General features: G+C 42.5%; 1 protein-coding gene across 2 annotated transcripts in view; it reads left to right on the top strand.

Moving 5' to 3' along the window:
* The window catches only part of EXD2 (exonuclease 3'-5' domain containing 2), a 97510-nt gene extending 79987 nt beyond the window's left edge, over nt 1-17523 (top strand). For both annotated transcript variants that reach the window (XM_032623680.1, XM_032623681.1), the window contains exons 4-9: nt 9-135; nt 7345-7676; nt 8685-8791; nt 9046-9181; nt 10284-10640; nt 13048-17523. In XM_032623680.1, the coding sequence (XP_032479571.1) occupies nt 9-135; nt 7345-7676; nt 8685-8791; nt 9046-9181; nt 10284-10640; nt 13048-13264 (1276 nt within the window). In that variant the 3' untranslated portion in view covers nt 13265-17523. The remainder of the gene's footprint in view (nt 1-8; nt 136-7344; nt 7677-8684; nt 8792-9045; nt 9182-10283; nt 10641-13047) is intronic.
* The last annotated feature ends 1123 nt before the right edge of the window (nt 17524-18646 follow it).

Genomic DNA, 18646 nt, shown 5'->3' on the forward strand with positions numbered 1-18646 from the left:
TCTTGTAGAAACAATTTGCTCTCTAATGGGCTTAGCCTGAAATCACTCGCTGAGACTGTTTTGAACTTTCCCCTTGACAAGTCCCTTCTGCTTCGCTGCAGCAACTGGGATGCTGAGAATCTTACTGAGGACCAGGTACTTCTTATCAGAGTAGTTGAAGAGTGGAAGAGTCATTGCTTGTGAAATATAATTATTTTAAAAATTCTAATCCTCAAAGATGATATGTGTTGGGCAGAAATGCCTTAAAATAGCCTCATTGATAATACCAAGAAAAATGCTCTATAATAATGTAGATGCTACTTAGATAAAAGGGTAAGAGTCCCCATTCTATTTTTTTGGAGCATTTACTATATGCCAGGCATTTCAGAAAATGTAATTTTTTTTGTCATGAATACAAATGCATAACTTAAAAAACCAAAGTGTTATAAGACTTATTATAAGAAACAGCCAGCTGGGCTTCCCTGGTGGTGCAGTGGTTGAGAGTCCGCCTGCCGATGCAGGGGACGCGGGTTCATGCCCCGGTCCGGGAAGATCCCACATGCCGCGGAGCAACTGGGCCCGTGAGCCATGGCCGCTGAGCCTGCGCGTCCGGAGCCTGTGCTCCGCAACGGGAGGGGCCACAATAGTGAGAGGCCCGCGTACCACAGAAAAAGAAAAAAGAAACAGCCAGTAGTTCCCTGCCTTCCTCCCCCATTCCTAATTACTCTTCCTTCTTTTCAGAGACAACTGATTTCATTTCTTTCTGGTAATTACCATTATCTTCTAAAATTACATGCGTATAGTACTCTTTCTTGTTTTACATATTATCTTTTGACTTCTTGCTGTGGAAGACATGATTTAGTATAGTACTCTTGCAATTCCTGTATCCCCAGACAGGTACTTGTTCCCTTCCCCATGCTCCCAATAGAGGTAAATCATCATTTTTATCAGGTTAATATCTACTTATATTGATATTATTTATAGCTGCTCTACATAGCAAACTGACTAAAGTAAATGTTTTTTCCTTGTACAACTTTTTGTTTTCCCAGGAGTAGTAATTTATATTTTTGTTTGCTTAGTTTTCTATATACCTGTTAACTGTTTCCACCCCAGGCTCTAACAGAACTATGTAGCGATCTCCTTTCTGCTGCTTCAGACACAGTCAGGTAACTTACTCATTTCATTTTCCCTTGGAGCTAGCCCTGCTAGAGTTCTGTCATCCTGCTCCTTTCAGGACTGGTTGCACTCCAGCCCTGCTGTGCAACTCTCATCCTGAAATTTGCATTTACCGTCAACCTGGGAATTCCCTTCACCTCTCTTCTATAGTAGATCCTCTGTTTTAAAAATATCATGTGTTTTTACTTTCTTATCTTGGTGGAGTACATTCAAAATAGCTTCTTGAGGAAAGGAGCATGGGGAGTTAATTTATGACACCATGCATGTCTGTAAAGATATTAGTTTCCCTCTCTATTAACTGATAGTTCGGCTGAGGGATAGCATTTTAGGGTGGAAATCATTTTCCTTCAGAACTTTGAAGGCAATGCTCCTTGTAGCTTCCAGTGTTGATGTTGAGTATGTCACTTGTTTTTCTTTCTGGAAAATCTCTTTATTCTTAGTTTTTAAAATTCATGATGATACTGAGGGCCATTTTTCATTATAGTTTTACAATTCAGTGGACCCTTTTGGTCTGTAAGCTCATGTCTTTCAGTTCAGGGAATTATTCTCATACTCTTTCTTGGAAAATTTCCCTCTTTTTTGTTTCTAGATTCTATATTGAATCCCTTGAATTGATCCTCCAATTTTCTTAGTAAAATATTTTCTCTTTGATTTTCCATCTCTTTATATTTTTTTACCTTCTGGGAAATGTCCTCAAGTTTATCTTTCAGTATTCCAATCAACTTTTAATTTCCTATCATATTAAGTCATAAGAGCTCCTGGTCTTTTCTCAATATTCACTTTTAAAATAACTTTGCATTTTTGTTTAATGGATATCATAGCTTCTGTTATCTAAGAGTATTGAAGATTTCTGAAGTTTTCTTCTCTTTCCTGCATTGCCTCTTTTTACTCTGAATTTCTAATTTAAATGTTTGATTTGGTCTTTGTCTTCCACGTTAAAGATTTTTCTAAAATGTTTAGATCCTTAGCTATCCATTTTTGTTTACAAAGGAGACATTAAAGCGCCAGTTGAATCTATCAATTAATGAATGAGTAAATAAAATATGATATAGCCATACAATGGAATATTATTCAGCAATAAAAAGCTACAACATGGATGAGTCTTAAAAACATTGCACTAAGTGAAAGAAGCTAGTCACAAAAGATCACATATTGTATGATTCCATTTATATGAAATATTCAGAACAGGCAAATCTATAGAGACAAAAAATAAATTAGTGGCTGCCTAGGACTGGAAGAAGTGGGGGATGACTGGTAAAGGATATAAGTTTTCTTACTGGGCTGCTGAAAATGTTCTAAAATTGACTGTGATAAAGATTGCATAATTCTGTAAATAATTCTAAAAATTCTAAATAAAATTCTGAAATTTCTGAATCCTGCAACATCTGTAAAAGACATCTTTGAGACTGTTGGAGACATTAGAATACAACTGTTAAAGTTGTTGGGTGTGATAATGGTGTTGTGATTATGTAGGAGAGTGTCCTTGTTCTTAGAAGATACACACTAAAGTATTTAGGGATGAAGTAAATATCATAATAGCTGCAACTTAATTTTGAAAAGTGTTCATCCCCCCCCCAAAAAAAAGTATTTGTGTGGTGTATATATTGTATTATAAAGAGATAAAGCAAATGTTGACAATTGTGAATGTCAATTATCATTCTTTTAACTTTTCCTTAGTTTTGAAATCTTTCAAATAAAACATTGGGAAGAAAAAGTTAATTTCTACCAAATTTGAAACCAAATTTGTGATCCATATTATTGTGAGAATTCAGAATTTCCAAAGACTCTTATTCATTCTTCATTTAAAAATTTTTGTTTTTCTAATTATAAACATAATGCTTAATGAGATTTTGTAAAATACAGAAAATAATATTTAAATTTGACATTTAAAAAAATGGAATGAGGGCTTCCCTGGTGGCGCAGTGGTTGAGAGTCCGCCTGCCGATGCAGGGGACACGGGTTCGTGCCCCGGTCCGGGAAGATCCCACATGCCGCAGAGCGGCTGGGCCCATGAGCCATGGCTGCTGAGCCTGCGCGTCCGGAGCCTGTGCTCCGCAACGGGAGAGGCCACAGCAGTGAGAGGCCCGCGTACCGGTAAAAAAAAAAAAAGAAAAATGGAATGAGAGCACAGAGCATATGGCCAGGTATTTTTGACTAGCGAGTTTTATTATCAGTAACTATTAATATAAATTAAAGTCAAATGTCAGTAACTGTAAGTCTTTTCTCTCAGGCCACTCAGTTTCTCCAGACATGAATCTCCTACTCTTCTGCCCAAGAGGTATCAGCCCCACAGCCTATATTCTGGTAGCTGAGTGGGAGCGAAGGTGATGGTAGTCTTATCATTTAATATGTAGATTTTCCCATAATCCCCCTTTTTCCTGGTGACACTTTGCCCCCAGCCTCTGCCATGCCTGGTATTACCAGGTCCAGATCCTCTGTGATTTAGCCACTATATGACTTAAACTTGTCAAAACCCAAACTCTGCACACCGAGTAAAACAAAGCAGAAATATGAGTTTACTGCAACAGTTTTGACCTGCAAGCTGGGAAACTCAAGGCCGTGGGAGCAATGAGTTTCAAGTAGCTCACAGACTAAAGGGTTTTCATTGGGTAAATGTGGAAGATTTTTGGCTTTTTCAGCTGATTGTTTGCCTAGTGGTCTTCTTCCTTATTTGGATCAGGATAGCTGAGACAGGGGAATAAGGAAGTCTAAAGATGGCATGAACAGACTCAGTGGACATTGACTGACATCCTCTGCTGCTTTCTGAGGAGAGCTGTAAATTCCTGCAAGTTATGTTAAATAAAGTTTCATTTTCTTTAATGCGCCTGCATTGGCCACCTCCATTTTGTCTCTGACATAAGTGACTCCATTTTAGTTTTGGTTCTACAAACTTTTCCTCTTTTCAGTCAGGGAAGGAGTAATTGCCTGTCCCTATGCCGTAAGAGAGGAGATCTGGGGTTGTAAGTGTTATTTACAGACTGTCACCTGATCCTCCTGTTTTCACCTTGTATCATTTGTATCATTGCTTTTATAGATACCTGTTGCCTCGCATTCTTTATACTTTGCCATTCTTTGTGGCTCAGATTAATTTGATTTTTGGATATTTTGCTTACTACCCCCTACAGGCCTAGGTTTCAACCTTCTCTTGTTTGCTTAGTTTGTTACCATTTGTTTGTTCATCCTTCTAAAACATTGTGTTGTGGTTTTTTTTTGGACCGCACCACATGGCATGCAGCAATCCCAGTTCCCGACCAGGGGGAACCCACGCACCCTGCAGTGGAAGCGCAGTCTTAACAACCAGACTGCCAGGGAAATCCCCCAAAACATTGTTAATGGAAAGAGTTAGCAATAGTATCTTAGGATTAATATTATCCTGTGAGAGAGTTCTGGGAATCAAGTTATCTGATTTGTTTTTTCTAAAACTATCTCAGATTTGCTGCGACCCTGAGTAAGTTACTTCTTTGTGCCTTGGTAGGTTCATTCCTTCCTTTCTTTTAATAGTTTTATTGAAATATAATTTACATACAATAAAATGCACCCATTTAAAGTATACAAGTCAGGGACTTCCCTGGCGGTCCAGTGGTTAGGACTCTGCCCTTCCACTGCTGGGGGCCCGGGTTTGATCCCTGGTTGGGGAACTAAGATCCTGCAAGCCATGTAATGCGGCCAAAAAAAAAAAATAGTATACAATCAATGGATTTTAGTATATTTACAGAGTTGTGTAACCATCACCACAATCTAGTTTTAGAACATTTTCATCACCCCAAAAGAAACCCCATACCCATTAGCAGTCACTTCCCACCTCACCTCCCCAACACCCCAGCCTTCGGCAACCGCTAATCTACTTTCTGTCTCTATAAATTTGCCTGTTCTGGACATTTCATATAAATGGAATCATACAGTATGTGGTTTTTTTGGATTGGCTTCTTCACTTACCGTGTTTTTGTGGTTCATCCATGTTGTAGCATCTATTGGTACTTCATTTCGTTTTTATTGCTAAATAATGCTTCATTGTATGGATAGACCACATTTTGTTTATTCGTTTAATCAATTGGTAGAGATTTGGGTTGCTTTCATTTTTTTAGCTGTTATGAATAAGCCACTATGAATATCTGTGTATAAGTTTTTATGTGGACATACATTTTCAGTTCTCTTGGGTAAATACCTAGGATGGAATTGCTGAGTCATGTGGTAACTTTATGTTTAACTCTTTGAGGAACTGCCCAACTATTTTCCAAAGCAACCATACCATTTTATAGTCCCAGCAGCAATATATGAAGATTCCAATCTTCCATAACCTTACCAACATTTATTATTATTCATCTTTTTGATTAGAGCAATCCTAGTAGGTGTGAAGTGGTATTTCGTTGTGGTTTTGATTTATATTTCCCTAGTGACCAATGATGCTGAGCATCTTTCATGTGCTTATTGGCTATTGGTATATCTTCTTTGGAGAAATGTCTGTTCAGATCCTTTGCTCACATTTTAATTGTGTTGTTTGTCTTTAAATTGTTGAATTTTAAGAGACGTGTGTGTGTGTGTGCGTGCATGTGTGTGTGTATTCTGGATACTAATCCCTTATCAGATATATAATTTATAAATATTTTCTCCCATTTTCTGCAGATTGTCTTTTCACTTACTTGATGGGATCATTTAAAGCATGAAAGCTTTTAATTATGATGAGGTCCAGTTATCTATTTTTTCTTTTATTTCTTTTTTCTTTTGGTGTCATATCTAAGAAATCATTGCCTAACCCAAGGTCATGAACATGTACTCCTCTGTTTTCTTTTTTTTAAAAATAAATTTATTTACTTATTTATTTTTGGCTGTGTTGGGTCTTTGTTGCTGTGCATGGGCTTTTTCTAGTTGTGGCGAGCGGGGGCTACTGTTCGTTGTGGTGTGCGGGCTTCTCATTGCGGTGACCTCTCTTGTGTGGAGCATTGACTCTAGGTGTGTGGGCTTCAGTAGTTGTGGCTTGCAGGCTCTAGAGCGCAGGCTCGGTACGGTTAGTTGCTTAGTTGCTCTGCGGCATGTAGTATCTTCCCGGACCAGGGCTCGAACCCGTGTCTCCTGCATTGGCAGGCAGATTGTTAACCACTGTGCCACCAGGGAAGTCCCTCCTATGTTTTCTTCTAAGAGTCTTATGTTTTGGCTCTTACACTTAGGTTCATAATCCACTTTGAGTTAATTTGTGTGTGTGGTGTGAAGTAGGAGTCCAACTTTATCTTTTTGCATGTGGACATCCAGTTGTTCCAGCATCATTTGTTGAAAAGTGCCTTGGATTCCTTATCATTTGGAAATAATTTGTTAAAAATCATTCTGAACTCTTTACGTTCAAGCACCCTCTTTTCCTGTGGGAGACAACTTGCTGACAGAGATGTAGATGGTTGGGTCTAGGTGGAGAATTTTACCCAAACCTTATTTTTCTATTCTTTTTTTCTATTATTCTAAAAGCACACAAAAAAATCCATACTAATAGTGTTATTTACCAGGCTTGATTATTAAAGGTGAATTAAAGGAATTTTAAAGTCCTCACATGCTTTGTTGGGAAGAGCTATTAATTATAGTTTTGACAACTTTTATCTATGACCAGCTTGCCTGTGCCTAGTTGCTTGGGTGAATGACTTACTATTAATAAATACATAAATTCCAGAAGTGGGCCCTTGTGACTTTTGATTTGAGGTCCATGTTTGAAACTGTTTTCCTTGTTTTACACATTGTATTAATATGTACAGCAGTTTGTTTCTGATCAATAGTCACACAGGCCTCTTAATGAATCTTGGTTTCAGTTTTCTAGATGATGACAGTTTCCAAAGTGAAGTTGTCAGACCTGTGGTAACTACCCTACCCCAAACTTGAGAAAAATCTGTCCAGCAGGTTTGGTAGCAGATAGAAAGAAACTTCACTGATTTATATAGATTAGGAATTTTGAGCACATAGAGTAGGTCATTATTTTAGCTATGTTAGTTAAAAACATAGAGAACATGAGGATTCATTATACTATTTGATTTGTTTTTGTATCATTTGAATTGTTTTGTAATTAGAAGGCTTTAAGGAGTACACGGTGCCTGGGTTACTGTACATCTTGAATTGGAACCTAAAAGTTGTCTGTGTCTTGGCGATTGATTTTGAAGTTGCTCTCTCTGGTTTGCCTTCCGGATTCCACTGATCTCTGACTTTTCTCTTCAGGTAATTTATGCCGCCAGGGATGCCCAGATTTCAGTGGCTCTCTTTCTCCATCTTCTTGGATACCCTTTCTCTAGGAATTCAACTGTAGAAGAAAATGATGACTTCATTGGCTGGAGAAAAGTCTTGGAGAAATGTCAGGATGTGGTAGATATCCCATTCCGAAGCAAAGGAATTAGCAGATTGGGAGAGGAGGTTAACGGGGAAGCAACAGAATCTCAGCAGAAGCCAAGAAATAAGAAGTCGAAGACCGATGGAATGATGCCAGGCAACCACCAAGGGAGAGACCCCAGAAAACATAAAAGAAAGCCCCTTGGAGTGGGCTATTCTGCCAGGTAACTGAGTTGTTCCATGTCTGGTAGAGTCCAAGGCCCAGCTTCCAGCAAAAGGCATGATGCCTTACCTTGGCTCTGGGGAGAAGGCTAGTGCGGTAAGGTGGCAGAGGCTCTCCAAGGATTAATTCTATTTTTCCTTTCCTTCAAGGACATTTGGAGCTATCCTTTGATTTATTTGTATATTTTTTCCTTTTGCCCTTCTTCTACTTTTTTATTTGTGGGCAGTTGGAGTGAAAAGGAGGAGAGCTTAACCTAGCTTTGTCACTGACCTTGATGTGACCTTAGACCTGTACTTTTCCATTTATAAGTGAGGGCATAATTATTATTCCTTGCTTGCTTCAGGATAGCTGTGAAGGTAAAATGAAGTGCCTCATACTTTTCAGGAGACATGCATCATCTGATCTCTTATTCGTTTGGCATTTGATTATTTGGAATGGCATCCAGTCCTAAGCCGATGTTAATTCTCTAGCCAATGGGAATTTTCCTGTACACCTATGCCTCTACTGCAGAAGGATGACTAATAAGTACTTTGGAGTGGAAGTTTGGTCCCTATAGTAAAGTGCCTTTAGGAATTGTGTGATTAAATTGAAGCAACTATTGCATATGAGCCGGAAATAAATCCACGTGGCACCCATTACTTTAGCTTGAAGTTCTTTCATTTTAATTTACTTTGTTAATCCAATGATTACTCCACAGGGAAGTTTTCCTGGTGTTCTGTTCCTGCGTGCTTTCATGATAGAACTATGTAAACACTACCCAACTCTCTCTCTAATGTTCCAACCTATAAATATAAAAACTAATAGTATAAACTGATTCATTTTAATTTCTCTTTCCTAGCCCAGTGCAGATGGAGGAATAAACATGATTTCTTGCCTTTTTTTTTTTTCCCAAAAAGGTAATGTTTGACCCTAGTGTTGAATAGTTTGGGTCACTCAATATAGGAAGGCAACTGGTACCTTGATCAATAGTTAGCTCCCAGTTTTAGATTTCTCTCTCCCTTCCCCACAGAAAATCACCCCTCTATGATAACTGCTTTCTCCACGCCCCTGACGGACAGCCCCTCTGCACTTGTGATCGAAGAAAAGCTCAGTGGTACCTGGACAAAGGCATTGGAGGTTTGAGATTCAACTGTCATATTAGATTTACAATTAGGTGCATGCAGGCACTGACCGGAGTGGGCATGAGATAAGGCAGAGGGATGGATGGGATGGATAGAAGGCAGAGAGACCTAGAGACACGTGGGATGGGGCTATTCAGAACCCAGAAATGGTGATCTCTGCCAGGATACAGCAGAGAACAACTGAGGTGGTGCTTCTTCCTTGTGGGAGAGGTGGGCAGTCATACACTAACACTGCTTCTTTCCTCTAAGAGCTGGTGAGTGAAGAGCCTTTTGTGGTCAAGCTACAGTTTGAACCTGCAGGGAGACCTGAATCCCCGGGAGACTACTACTTGATGGTTAAAGAAAACCTGTGTGTAGTGTGTGGCAAGAAAGACTCATACATTCGGTGAGTGTGGGCTGGGCTGCCCTATTGGAATTTGCCCTTCAAGCCACACGCAGAGCCCTTGGCGGGCTTGACTCAGTCTGCCTACTTTGGCTGGGAGACTTGTCCCCAGGGGGCATCCCAGTGTCCTCAAGAGCTTCAGCACTCTGCCTGGCCTTGCTGTAGTGGCTTCTGCCCCTCCTGAGCCAGTTCTTTGTTTCCGGAATGAAACACTCTTCTCGATAACAGTTTGCCATGAAGAGAGTCATTCCCTTTGCTCATGAAGGAATGGAGACCTTCCTTCCTTAGGAAGCTGCCTTTCTCTCTGTGTCCTCATGATCCTCCCTTGAGTGGCTCACAAGCTTTGTGACCCTTGATATATGGGTATCCAGACGACCCGAAGGCACAGTCCAGAGTAGTCTGAGAAGATTATGCTGCGTCAAGGTCCCCAGGCAGTGAAGGTGAAGTTACCACTGGTCCTGGGTGCCCAGAACCCTGGCTTTCTCCCTGGCTTCTGTGTAGCAACTCGCTTGCCTCCTTTCTCCGCTTGCAAAGTATGACAAATGGTTGTTGCTGCCAAGGGGTTTCCCTGAGAGCTTAGTTCTCCTTAGACAATAATGATGGACTTCGATGAACCAGGGAAACAATTTTAGAGTAAGGGGTTCTTCAGGTGAAGGAAATGGGCTTTTACAGGTCACAAGGCTTCCAAAGTTTCAGGAGTAGCAGTTACCTGCTGTGTGCTTTGAGACAGTTGTTTTCCAGAGGTTGAAGGCCATTAGAATTTCTTTTCATTTCTCGGATGATACTTTTCCTTCTGGGAGCACAGCCTTCCCAAAGGTTGTTATTAGCTTCTCCCTGCCCCTGGCCTGCCAGAGGAGTCTGACCGCCGGTGGCCTGCACTCACTTCAAGGAGAGGAGAACCCAAGGCCCGTAGGTAGGTGGGCCAAGAGTGGAATAGGTGGTATGGCCTTCATGTCACCTCTGCTGGCCTGTGGGACCCCAGCTCCTCAGGTGTGTCTAGGCCCAGATCAGAACGCTAGGAGCCTGCCTGCCTGCCTGCCTGCTGACTCCGTGTATGTTCTGTGTCGTGTGCTAATGAGCGTTGCCTTCTGTTTGGCCTCTTTAGGAAGAACGTGATTCCGCACGAGTACCGGAAGCACTTTCCCATCGAGATGAAGGACCACAACTCCCACGATGTGCTGCTGCTCTGCACCTCCTGCCACGCCATCTCCAACTACTATGACAACCACTTGAAGCAGCAGCTGGCCAGGGAGTTCCAGGCCCCCACTGGCTCCGAGGAAGGCTTGCGCCTGCTGGAAGATCCTGAGCGCCGGCAGGTGCGTTCTGGGGCCAGGGCCCTGCTCAACGCAGAGGGCCTGCCTGCGCCCCGAAAGGAGGAGCTGCTGCAGGCGCTCAGAGAGTTTTACCGTACAGACACGGTCACGGAGGAGATGCTTCAGGAGGCTGCCAGCCTGGAGACCAGGTACAATCTACAGTCCTGCCCAGAGGGCATTGAGGACTAGTCCAGCGACTTAACCCCGACTCCTCAGTGAGAATGCTTGCCAGGGAGGGAGCAGTGGTCGTGCAGGTGCAGTGCACAGCCTCCTGCTTGCCCCGTTGAGTTTCTGTGGCTTGAGATAGCATCCGGGGGGGGGACAAAGCAGTCTGTTTGCTAATTTACTTTCCACAGCAGACTTGCCTTCTATCCTTGACCCTTCGAGGTCGTATACTTACGTCCAGCCATTTTCATGCTTAGCAGGAGAGTTCAGAGGCACCGGAGTTGTACCTTATACATTCCCTGCAGAAATAAATCCTCAGGTCAGCTCATAAGAGGAAAATAAGAGTCAAAAAATATCCTCCGGGGCTTCCCTGGTGGCGCGGTGGTTGGGAATCTGCCTGCCAGTGCAGGGAACACGGGTTCGAGCCCTGGTCTGGGAAGATCCCACATGCCGCGGAGCAACTAGGCCCGTGAGCCACAACTACCGAGCCTGCACGTCTGGAGCCTGTGCTCTGCAACGGGAGAGGCCGCGGCAGCGAGAGGCCCGCGCACCGCGATGAAGAGTGGCCCCCTCTCGCTGCAACTAGAGAAAGCCCAGGAACAGAAATGAAGACCCAACGCAGCCAAAAATAAATAAATAAAAATTTTTAAATATATATCCTCCAGTCTCTGGAGTTGCCCGTGAAGTACAGTGTGTGTGGTTCTGCCTCTCTTCCCTTATCTAGGTCTGTGGGAATCGAGACAAATGGATTCATGTTTCTTGTCTCACCTGTACTCCGGGGTGTTGGCCTACTGAATGGGATGTTGGCCAGAATTGCTGTTACTATTTAAATTACTTTTTACCTTTTTCCTTCCTTGCTTGCTTTCTCTCTTTCCCCGTCAGTACATACTTGAATTCATATCATTTAGTTCAGTGTCCCTAAATGAGAAGCATTTTTTGGTCCTGAGAAATAAATGGGCACGTGGCCCAGATGATAAAAACTCTGGGCTACCTGCTATAGTTTTGCTTCCCAACTTGCCACCTCTTTCAATGGTAACAGGGGTTGAAATAATTAAACCGATAAGGTCGCAAATCCTGGTAGTTGTGCTGGTTGCCTTAGTGTTTTGTTATAAAAACAAAACAGCCCTCCCCCACAAACTTAATTATAGCAAAAAATATTTATTGAACAAATTTTGTATAGATATCCTAATCTATTCCACCAAGTTAATAAACTTTATATAAATTGCCTTAATTATTTCTTATAACAACCCTATGAGGTAGGAGTTTCTTACTGGTAACTGCTAAACGTATCCTATATCTTTAAAATCTTTTAAAATTTTAAAAAATTATTCTTAAATTTTATTCTTAAAACTGTTTTCCAAGTTTTATATTAGATGACCCGAGGTTAACGTTCAGTAACTTACCAAGGTCATATTACAGATTAATGAGACTGGCTCCTTTAACCAATTCCCAAATGTATTTCCTAAAACAGCTAAACTTGCCCTTTCAGTGACAGACCTTTCTAACAAATTCATCTTGCTGACTTGGATGGAAGGGTGCTGGGCTTGGATATCTAGGACCGAGAAGAACAGCTGTTTGGGGAAAGTTTAGGCAAGTTAGGGGGATGCTTGTGAGCTAAATAAGAAAATGCCCTGCATATACCCAGGGGGCACGAACACTGCTAGTTAGCGAGGATTGAGAGTAGGGTATGGATTGTAGGGAGAGGAACTGAGCCCCGGGCAGGGAGCTTCCTTTATTCATAGGAGCTGACAGTACTGTCCACAAGGTATCTTAGTTAGAAAGGAAGCAGGATTCATCTTCTCATTAAACAGCACTAGCTGTGCAACCAAGCAACCACGGTAGAATTTCATCGCAACAGAAGCACGTCTTGTGGATGTGGTTTGGCATTCTTTGTATAAGAAGGAAGACACCGAAGAAATATTACCACCTTGATTTTACATTCAGGTGTTACACTGTGATGAAAACCTGGAACACGCAGGCTGATTGAACAGCTAATATAAAGACTGAGTATGGTTCAGAATGAGTAACTTAAAAGAAGTAACTGGGGAGCCCTGGAGTCAATGAAAGACCAACATTCTTCACCCATCATCAGCCAGACAGCGGGGCCTCTCTAGTGGGGGCTGAGCATTATGCAGTGGCCTTCCCATAAGTATAGATCAGAATCCCCAAATGCCTTCTGCTGGATTGTGTGTTATATGTCCAAACTATTTTTAAAAAGGCAGATATGGGAAAGAGGATGTTTTTAAAAGCATCAAAATAACCAACCCTTTAGGAATGCAGCAACCTCTCCATAAACCCCTGTCGAAGCATCTTGGCCCATAGCATTTGGAGCCACTGTGATACTGTCCTGAGCTTGTTTCCCTCAGACCCATGTACTTTGTGTCCTGACAGGATCTCCAATGAAAACTACATTCCGCACGGGCTGAAGGTGGTTCAGCGCCACACCCAGGGCGGGCTGCGCTCCCTCATGCAGCTGGAGAGCCGCTGGCGGCAGCACTTCCTGGACTCCATGCAGCCCAAGCACCTGCCCCAGCAGTGGTCAGTGGACCACAACCACCAGAAGCTGCTCCGGAGATATGGGGAGGACCTTCCCATCAAGCTGTCGTGATGGCTGCTTCCCTTCCACGTTGGGACAGCTGGGAAGCTGGAGCCAGGGGTGAAAATTTCACCTTTTCCTGTTTTAATGTCATTGTCAAAGCCTGGTGACACAATTCACAATACTAACCTGTACTGATCCCAGGATGCTTCTGGTGGAGCAAGGCTGTTGTTTTCAGGGGGAGCTTATGGTCTTGAATTTTAGTTGGGCGGGGTGAGAGTTCTTTACTCCACCCTCTTATTTTATTTTTCTGGACAAATGGGAGGCTTGGCCTTCATTTTACTCTCCCTCTTCTGCTTTCCCTGTGCAGGCGACAAATGAAGGATTCTCCCTGAAGGGTCTTGTCAAGACACTCAGGTTTTTAATGCTTTTCCTCCCTGTCCAGCATGTTGGTTCATCTCAAACAGGAGCTGTCAAGTATTTCAAGCCCATCAGGTTAGGAGGGGAAAAAACATTCTTCTAGAGGTTGGAGAGGCGAAAAGGGGTCGGATTCATATTCCCAGTTCAACCTCATAATTAGAAATTCTTTGGCTTAGTGCTCTGCGGTAACTCACCTGGTTGGGATCCAGCCCATCTGGGTTGCTTCGGTTTATTTCACATGCTTGAAAATGCTCCCATTTACACATTCAGGACCAAAGCAGCAACTTCCTGCCATATGTTCTCACCCTAACGCTGGAGGGAATTCTTTTCTGGAAAGAGGCCTTCAGCCTGGGTGGGGCACAGAGAAACACAAGAACCATCTCCCAAGAGAGCTTGGATAATTTGCTCAGCTTTCCCTTTCGCTGTTCCTTGCAAGCCTCCTGCCCAGAACGGCAGGGTTTTTAGCTTAATCCCTTTCTGAGAGGAAGGTTATCTTTTCTCAGAATCCGTATCTGGTCCCTTCAGTGTTCCATCAGGTTTGCAATACTGACCTCTTTTAAGCTCTTAATTCTCTCCCAGAGTCATTTGGTTAGGTTGAGAGGATTTCTCCATCTCCCTTCATGCCTGGGACGCCAAGACTAATTAATACGTTTCGATGTTCAAAACGGTGGTGTTTCATCTTTCCAAACGTGAGGCCACCACTTGGAGTACGGAATCAACTTATTAGCGGTTAGTATTTTTATCAAGTATTAGGAAAACTTTCTTACCTTACAAGATCTTAACAAGCTTAAAAAAGAGCTTTATGGCCAGAATTCAACAAGAGCTCTGTTCTTTCGGAATTGTGCCCGAGTTGGTGATGGTTGCTCTAACACTGGTAAATAAAACAACTTCTAAGCACAAAGTTCATTGATTGTAAATGTAAAACCTTTTTCTTCATAATTTTATAAAATCGGCAGATACTCTTGGGGAAGGAGATCTTTATGCTATAGGTCCCTGCCGTGTGGCAGCCCATGATATGTGTGCAGGTGTCGTCGTGTGCCTCCGCCAACAGCTTTGGCCTGTCGACAACGGCCCACGACACATGCACACCCTGCAGTTTCTTCCTCTGCCCTTTCATCCCCACTCATCCTCGAATAGGTGTCTCTGGGATCTAAACTAGAAAGTCTTGAAGACAAATAGTACCAGCTGCCTTGGGGACCGTTTGTTCAACACACTAAGTTTATTATTAGGGGCGAGGTTCCTCAGAGGCTCTTACTGCCCACAGCCCGGGGCGGAGAACCGTGGGGATGGATAAGTGGTTGTCGTAGTCAGGCTTGCCACAAGGGGGCGTCGTAGATCTTGCTTTATATTCATTCTTGAGAAATAAGGGGCATTGATAACACAGGTCCTAAACATAACTCATTAAATAAATTAAAAAAATAACGTAACTCATGAGTTATGTTTCAGATTGTGTCTATCTCACTTTGAGTCATTTTGACAGCTTTACAAGAAAAACGTCTTCCTCCGAAACGAGAGTAGGCTCTTCCTTTCTTTCCCTGTGATCCTCATACTGAGAGGTGAGAACCACGTTAAGAGGTCGTTTAAGACACTGTGGTTGCTGCGGAAGGAGGAATGGTTTCTCCAGTAGAGCTCCCTGCAAAGCTTAGTAATGTAGAGCCAGCAGCCACGGTAGAGGAAACATCTAGACTGTGGCACCCTCGATTTCTCATCCTTTTCAGAGCAGTTACTGTGTAGGTTTGAATCTTTTTGTTTTCTGAGTCAGCCTTGGACGCCTTTCTCTAAGACTGACAATTGCTATCTCTAGTGAGTTATTTTAGGGCGGGCATATTTTAACATAAAATTTTTTTCTGATACAAAAGTAATGTGTATGCTTGTTAGAGACGAATCTAAAGAAAGAATGAAAATCCATCTTCCCTCCATGTAGCACAGAGCTAATCTCTGCTGGTATGTTTATGAATTTCCTTTCAGTATTGAAAAATGCATATAACATGTAAGGTGTTTAAACAAACTTGAGAGTCATATATACAGCTTGGTATACAATTTTCTTTCCTCATTTAACATGGTATCACAAGTAATTTCTTGTGTCTTTAAATCTTGGAAAGTAGATTTGCAGTAACTCTACCTTGCTTTATTATCCATTCCCACACTGTTAAATTTTGGTTGTTTCAGATCCTTTGTTAATATCAATGATGTTGTGATGAACTTTTTTGTGTATAAATCTTTGACTATATCTTTACTAACTTTTTTAGGTTAGAACCCTAGAAATCGGGTTGCGAGGAGGGGGACTCACATTGCTGGAGTGAGTACAAATTGATATCGCCTTTTAGGAATTTCTGTGAAGGGAATGCTTCCCTTTGACCCTTTAACTCACGTCCCAGTGCATTTGCTGAGCTTCCTCCCCTGTGAGTAGAGGTGAGCGGACAGTGTCACAGCAAAGGCCTCTCTGAATGTGCCTGATCATTGAAATTGCAGGCTCAGAGTCTTTTCTCTGCTTCCCTTCTGTCTCCCATCCTTTATTGCCTCATTCCCCCTTGCAGCAGTGTTTTTTGGAAATAGCTTGTTTTAAAATAAAAATGTAAAAAAAATTTATATTAAAATAAAAGCTATAGACTTTTTTTTTTCCTGATTGACAAGCAATTAGTGATTTGCCATCCTTAAGTGAACAAGGCACAATATTCAGGGATTTGTTGCCTCTTAAGAGTGCAGCCATAAGTTCCTTATTCTTATCCATGTCACAGACAGAGATCAGATGACAAAATGTGTTCTGTTGAAATAAAGCCATTTTAATCCCTCATTTTAGACTCTTAGGGACCCAGCAAGCAGAAAGAGCTTTTGTTCAGCTTTGTGTTCTAATGTTTGGGACCCTAACATTTGACTATAATTTCTTTGTTACCTTGCCTCTTTGAGTTTTTCATTCATTCATTTACCTTTTCTTCCTTTTTTTTGTTTTTTTCTTCATTGTGTCTCATCCTCTGAGAGGTATCAGAGTTTCTCAGTTTTCTAGTTTGCTAATTGTTACGTATTTTAAAAGGATCCTTCTTTCTGGTCTCTTGTCTTTTCTGTGGTTTACCTGGTCATTTTTTTAGAGTACTTCATCCCTCAGGAATACAGTGAGAATCAGTTTTTCTTGGATGAAATAAGCTGTAAGAGGGTATAAGAATGATTCTCATATAGTTAACTCTTGATCTGAGTAATATAAAAATAATACATAATCCTCAGAATACTCTTGTTTTGGAAATCAGTTATTCTTTTTAGGTATTCACCAAGTTGCCCCCTCATGCTGGAACCAAATACCTTCTGTCTTTCCCCAGTCCTGGGACAGTTTTGCATCAGGTGATGGAGCAGGGCTGACATGCAGCCAAATGTTCGTTCCACTTGTTCAAAAGTACCTGTTCCACCTACCCTACCAGGGAGATGTCTTTGCCTGCGGCACCAAGGTCCTTCACTTAACTGGCAACATGTTATTTGGGAAGGTGGGAAGTACATTAGACCATTGTTTCCTTCTAACCAGCTTTGTCTGTGGCCAATTCTGGTTATTGGCAGTCCCTAGACGCTGTGTGTACTGGACCAAATGGGCAATCACGTGGGAGATAACCAAGAGCTGACTTGCTGTGCATAGGAATAGGAAATGTCAAAGGACCTAGTTCACACATCCTGGGCTGTTTCCTCCTCCAAGGCAGTGGTACTTGCTGCCTTAAAAGGTCATTCTGTGCTCTGACTGAATGGAGATAGCTAGTTAATCTCATACCCTCCAGATTGAACTCAAAGCATTTGCCCTCCTTGCAACTTCCTTGTTTTTTTGTTTTTTTTTTTTATTTGCGGTACGCGGGCCTCTCACTGCTGTGGCCTCTCCCGCTGCGGAGCACAGGCTCCGGACGCGCAGGCTCAGCGGCCATGGCTCACGGGCCCAGCCGCTCCGTGGCATGTGGGATCTTCCCGGACCGGGGCACGAACCCGTGTCCCCTGCATCGGCAGGCGGACTCTCAACCACTGTGCCACCAGGGAAGCCCAACTTCCTTGTTTTTAATTCTTGAATTTTTCTCTCGCTCGATAGGTAGCCTGTTGCCTTTCTGCCAGCATAAGCTTCCAGAGCTGCTGAGTTTACAGTCAGCATTATTATAAGCATGATGTGTGGTTCAGATATTCCTGAGTTGGAGAGGCTCCTTATATTCTACTCCTGTTTCCCAGAGACCTCCCTTCTCAGGCTGCAACATGCTGGGGCAGAGTTGGGATTCTGACTACCAAGACCACCAGGGTATCTATTAAGTCCTGGATAAGAATCCAAAATTTGAGCTTAGTAAGCTAACAGGGCTGAAAAGAAATAGGAGATTGAGGCACAGGTAGTTTTAAAGAAGGTACATTTATCTTGTTGGTGGGGGTGATGGGAGTATAGTCTATGGACTTCGTATTTTGCTTTTTCCTTAACTCAGTTGTATAGTGTGTTGGAGGATCAGAGGAGTGGGTTAGTGACCTGGGTTCTGGTTGTGGTCAACAGCTGTGTGTCTTTGGGCCAATCACTTAACTTTTCTGGACTCCTTTCTTTACCTGTAAAATTAGGAGTTTGAATTAGATGTGCTGTAGGGGCCCTACTAGTGTAGCATTCTGTAATACATCCCACCGTTTCTTTATGTGGCACTTTCCCTTGGGTGCTGTGTACCTTCTGCTTCATCGCACACTCTCATCCCACCCCCAGCCCTGGGAATGGAGGCTGTGCGTGAAAGGAAGGGGGTGAGGGAAACAGGATGACACACGGTGTCCTCCTGGCCTCGTTGACTAGGGAGAAGCCTGCTCCCTCCATCTGGAGCTCTGCTGGAGGTCAAAATACTCTTCTCACCAGAGTTGTACGATGTGTGGCCTTAGGGAACTCACATTTCTATTCAGTTCACTATTTAACAGTAAAGAAAGAAGAGAAATCTTTATCTTCACCCACATCGCCAGTGCTGTAAGGCTTAACAAGGAAAAAGCACAGAGTAGAAATGAGGTAGCTTTTGCCAAGTGCTGTAATGGGAGGATGTTGGTGGGGGGTGAGGAGGG

The sequence above is a fragment of the Phocoena sinus genome, chromosome 2 (genome assembly GCF_008692025.1).
Source record: "Phocoena sinus isolate mPhoSin1 chromosome 2, mPhoSin1.pri, whole genome shotgun sequence".
Classification (NCBI taxonomy): domain Eukaryota; kingdom Metazoa; phylum Chordata; class Mammalia; order Artiodactyla; family Phocoenidae; genus Phocoena; species Phocoena sinus.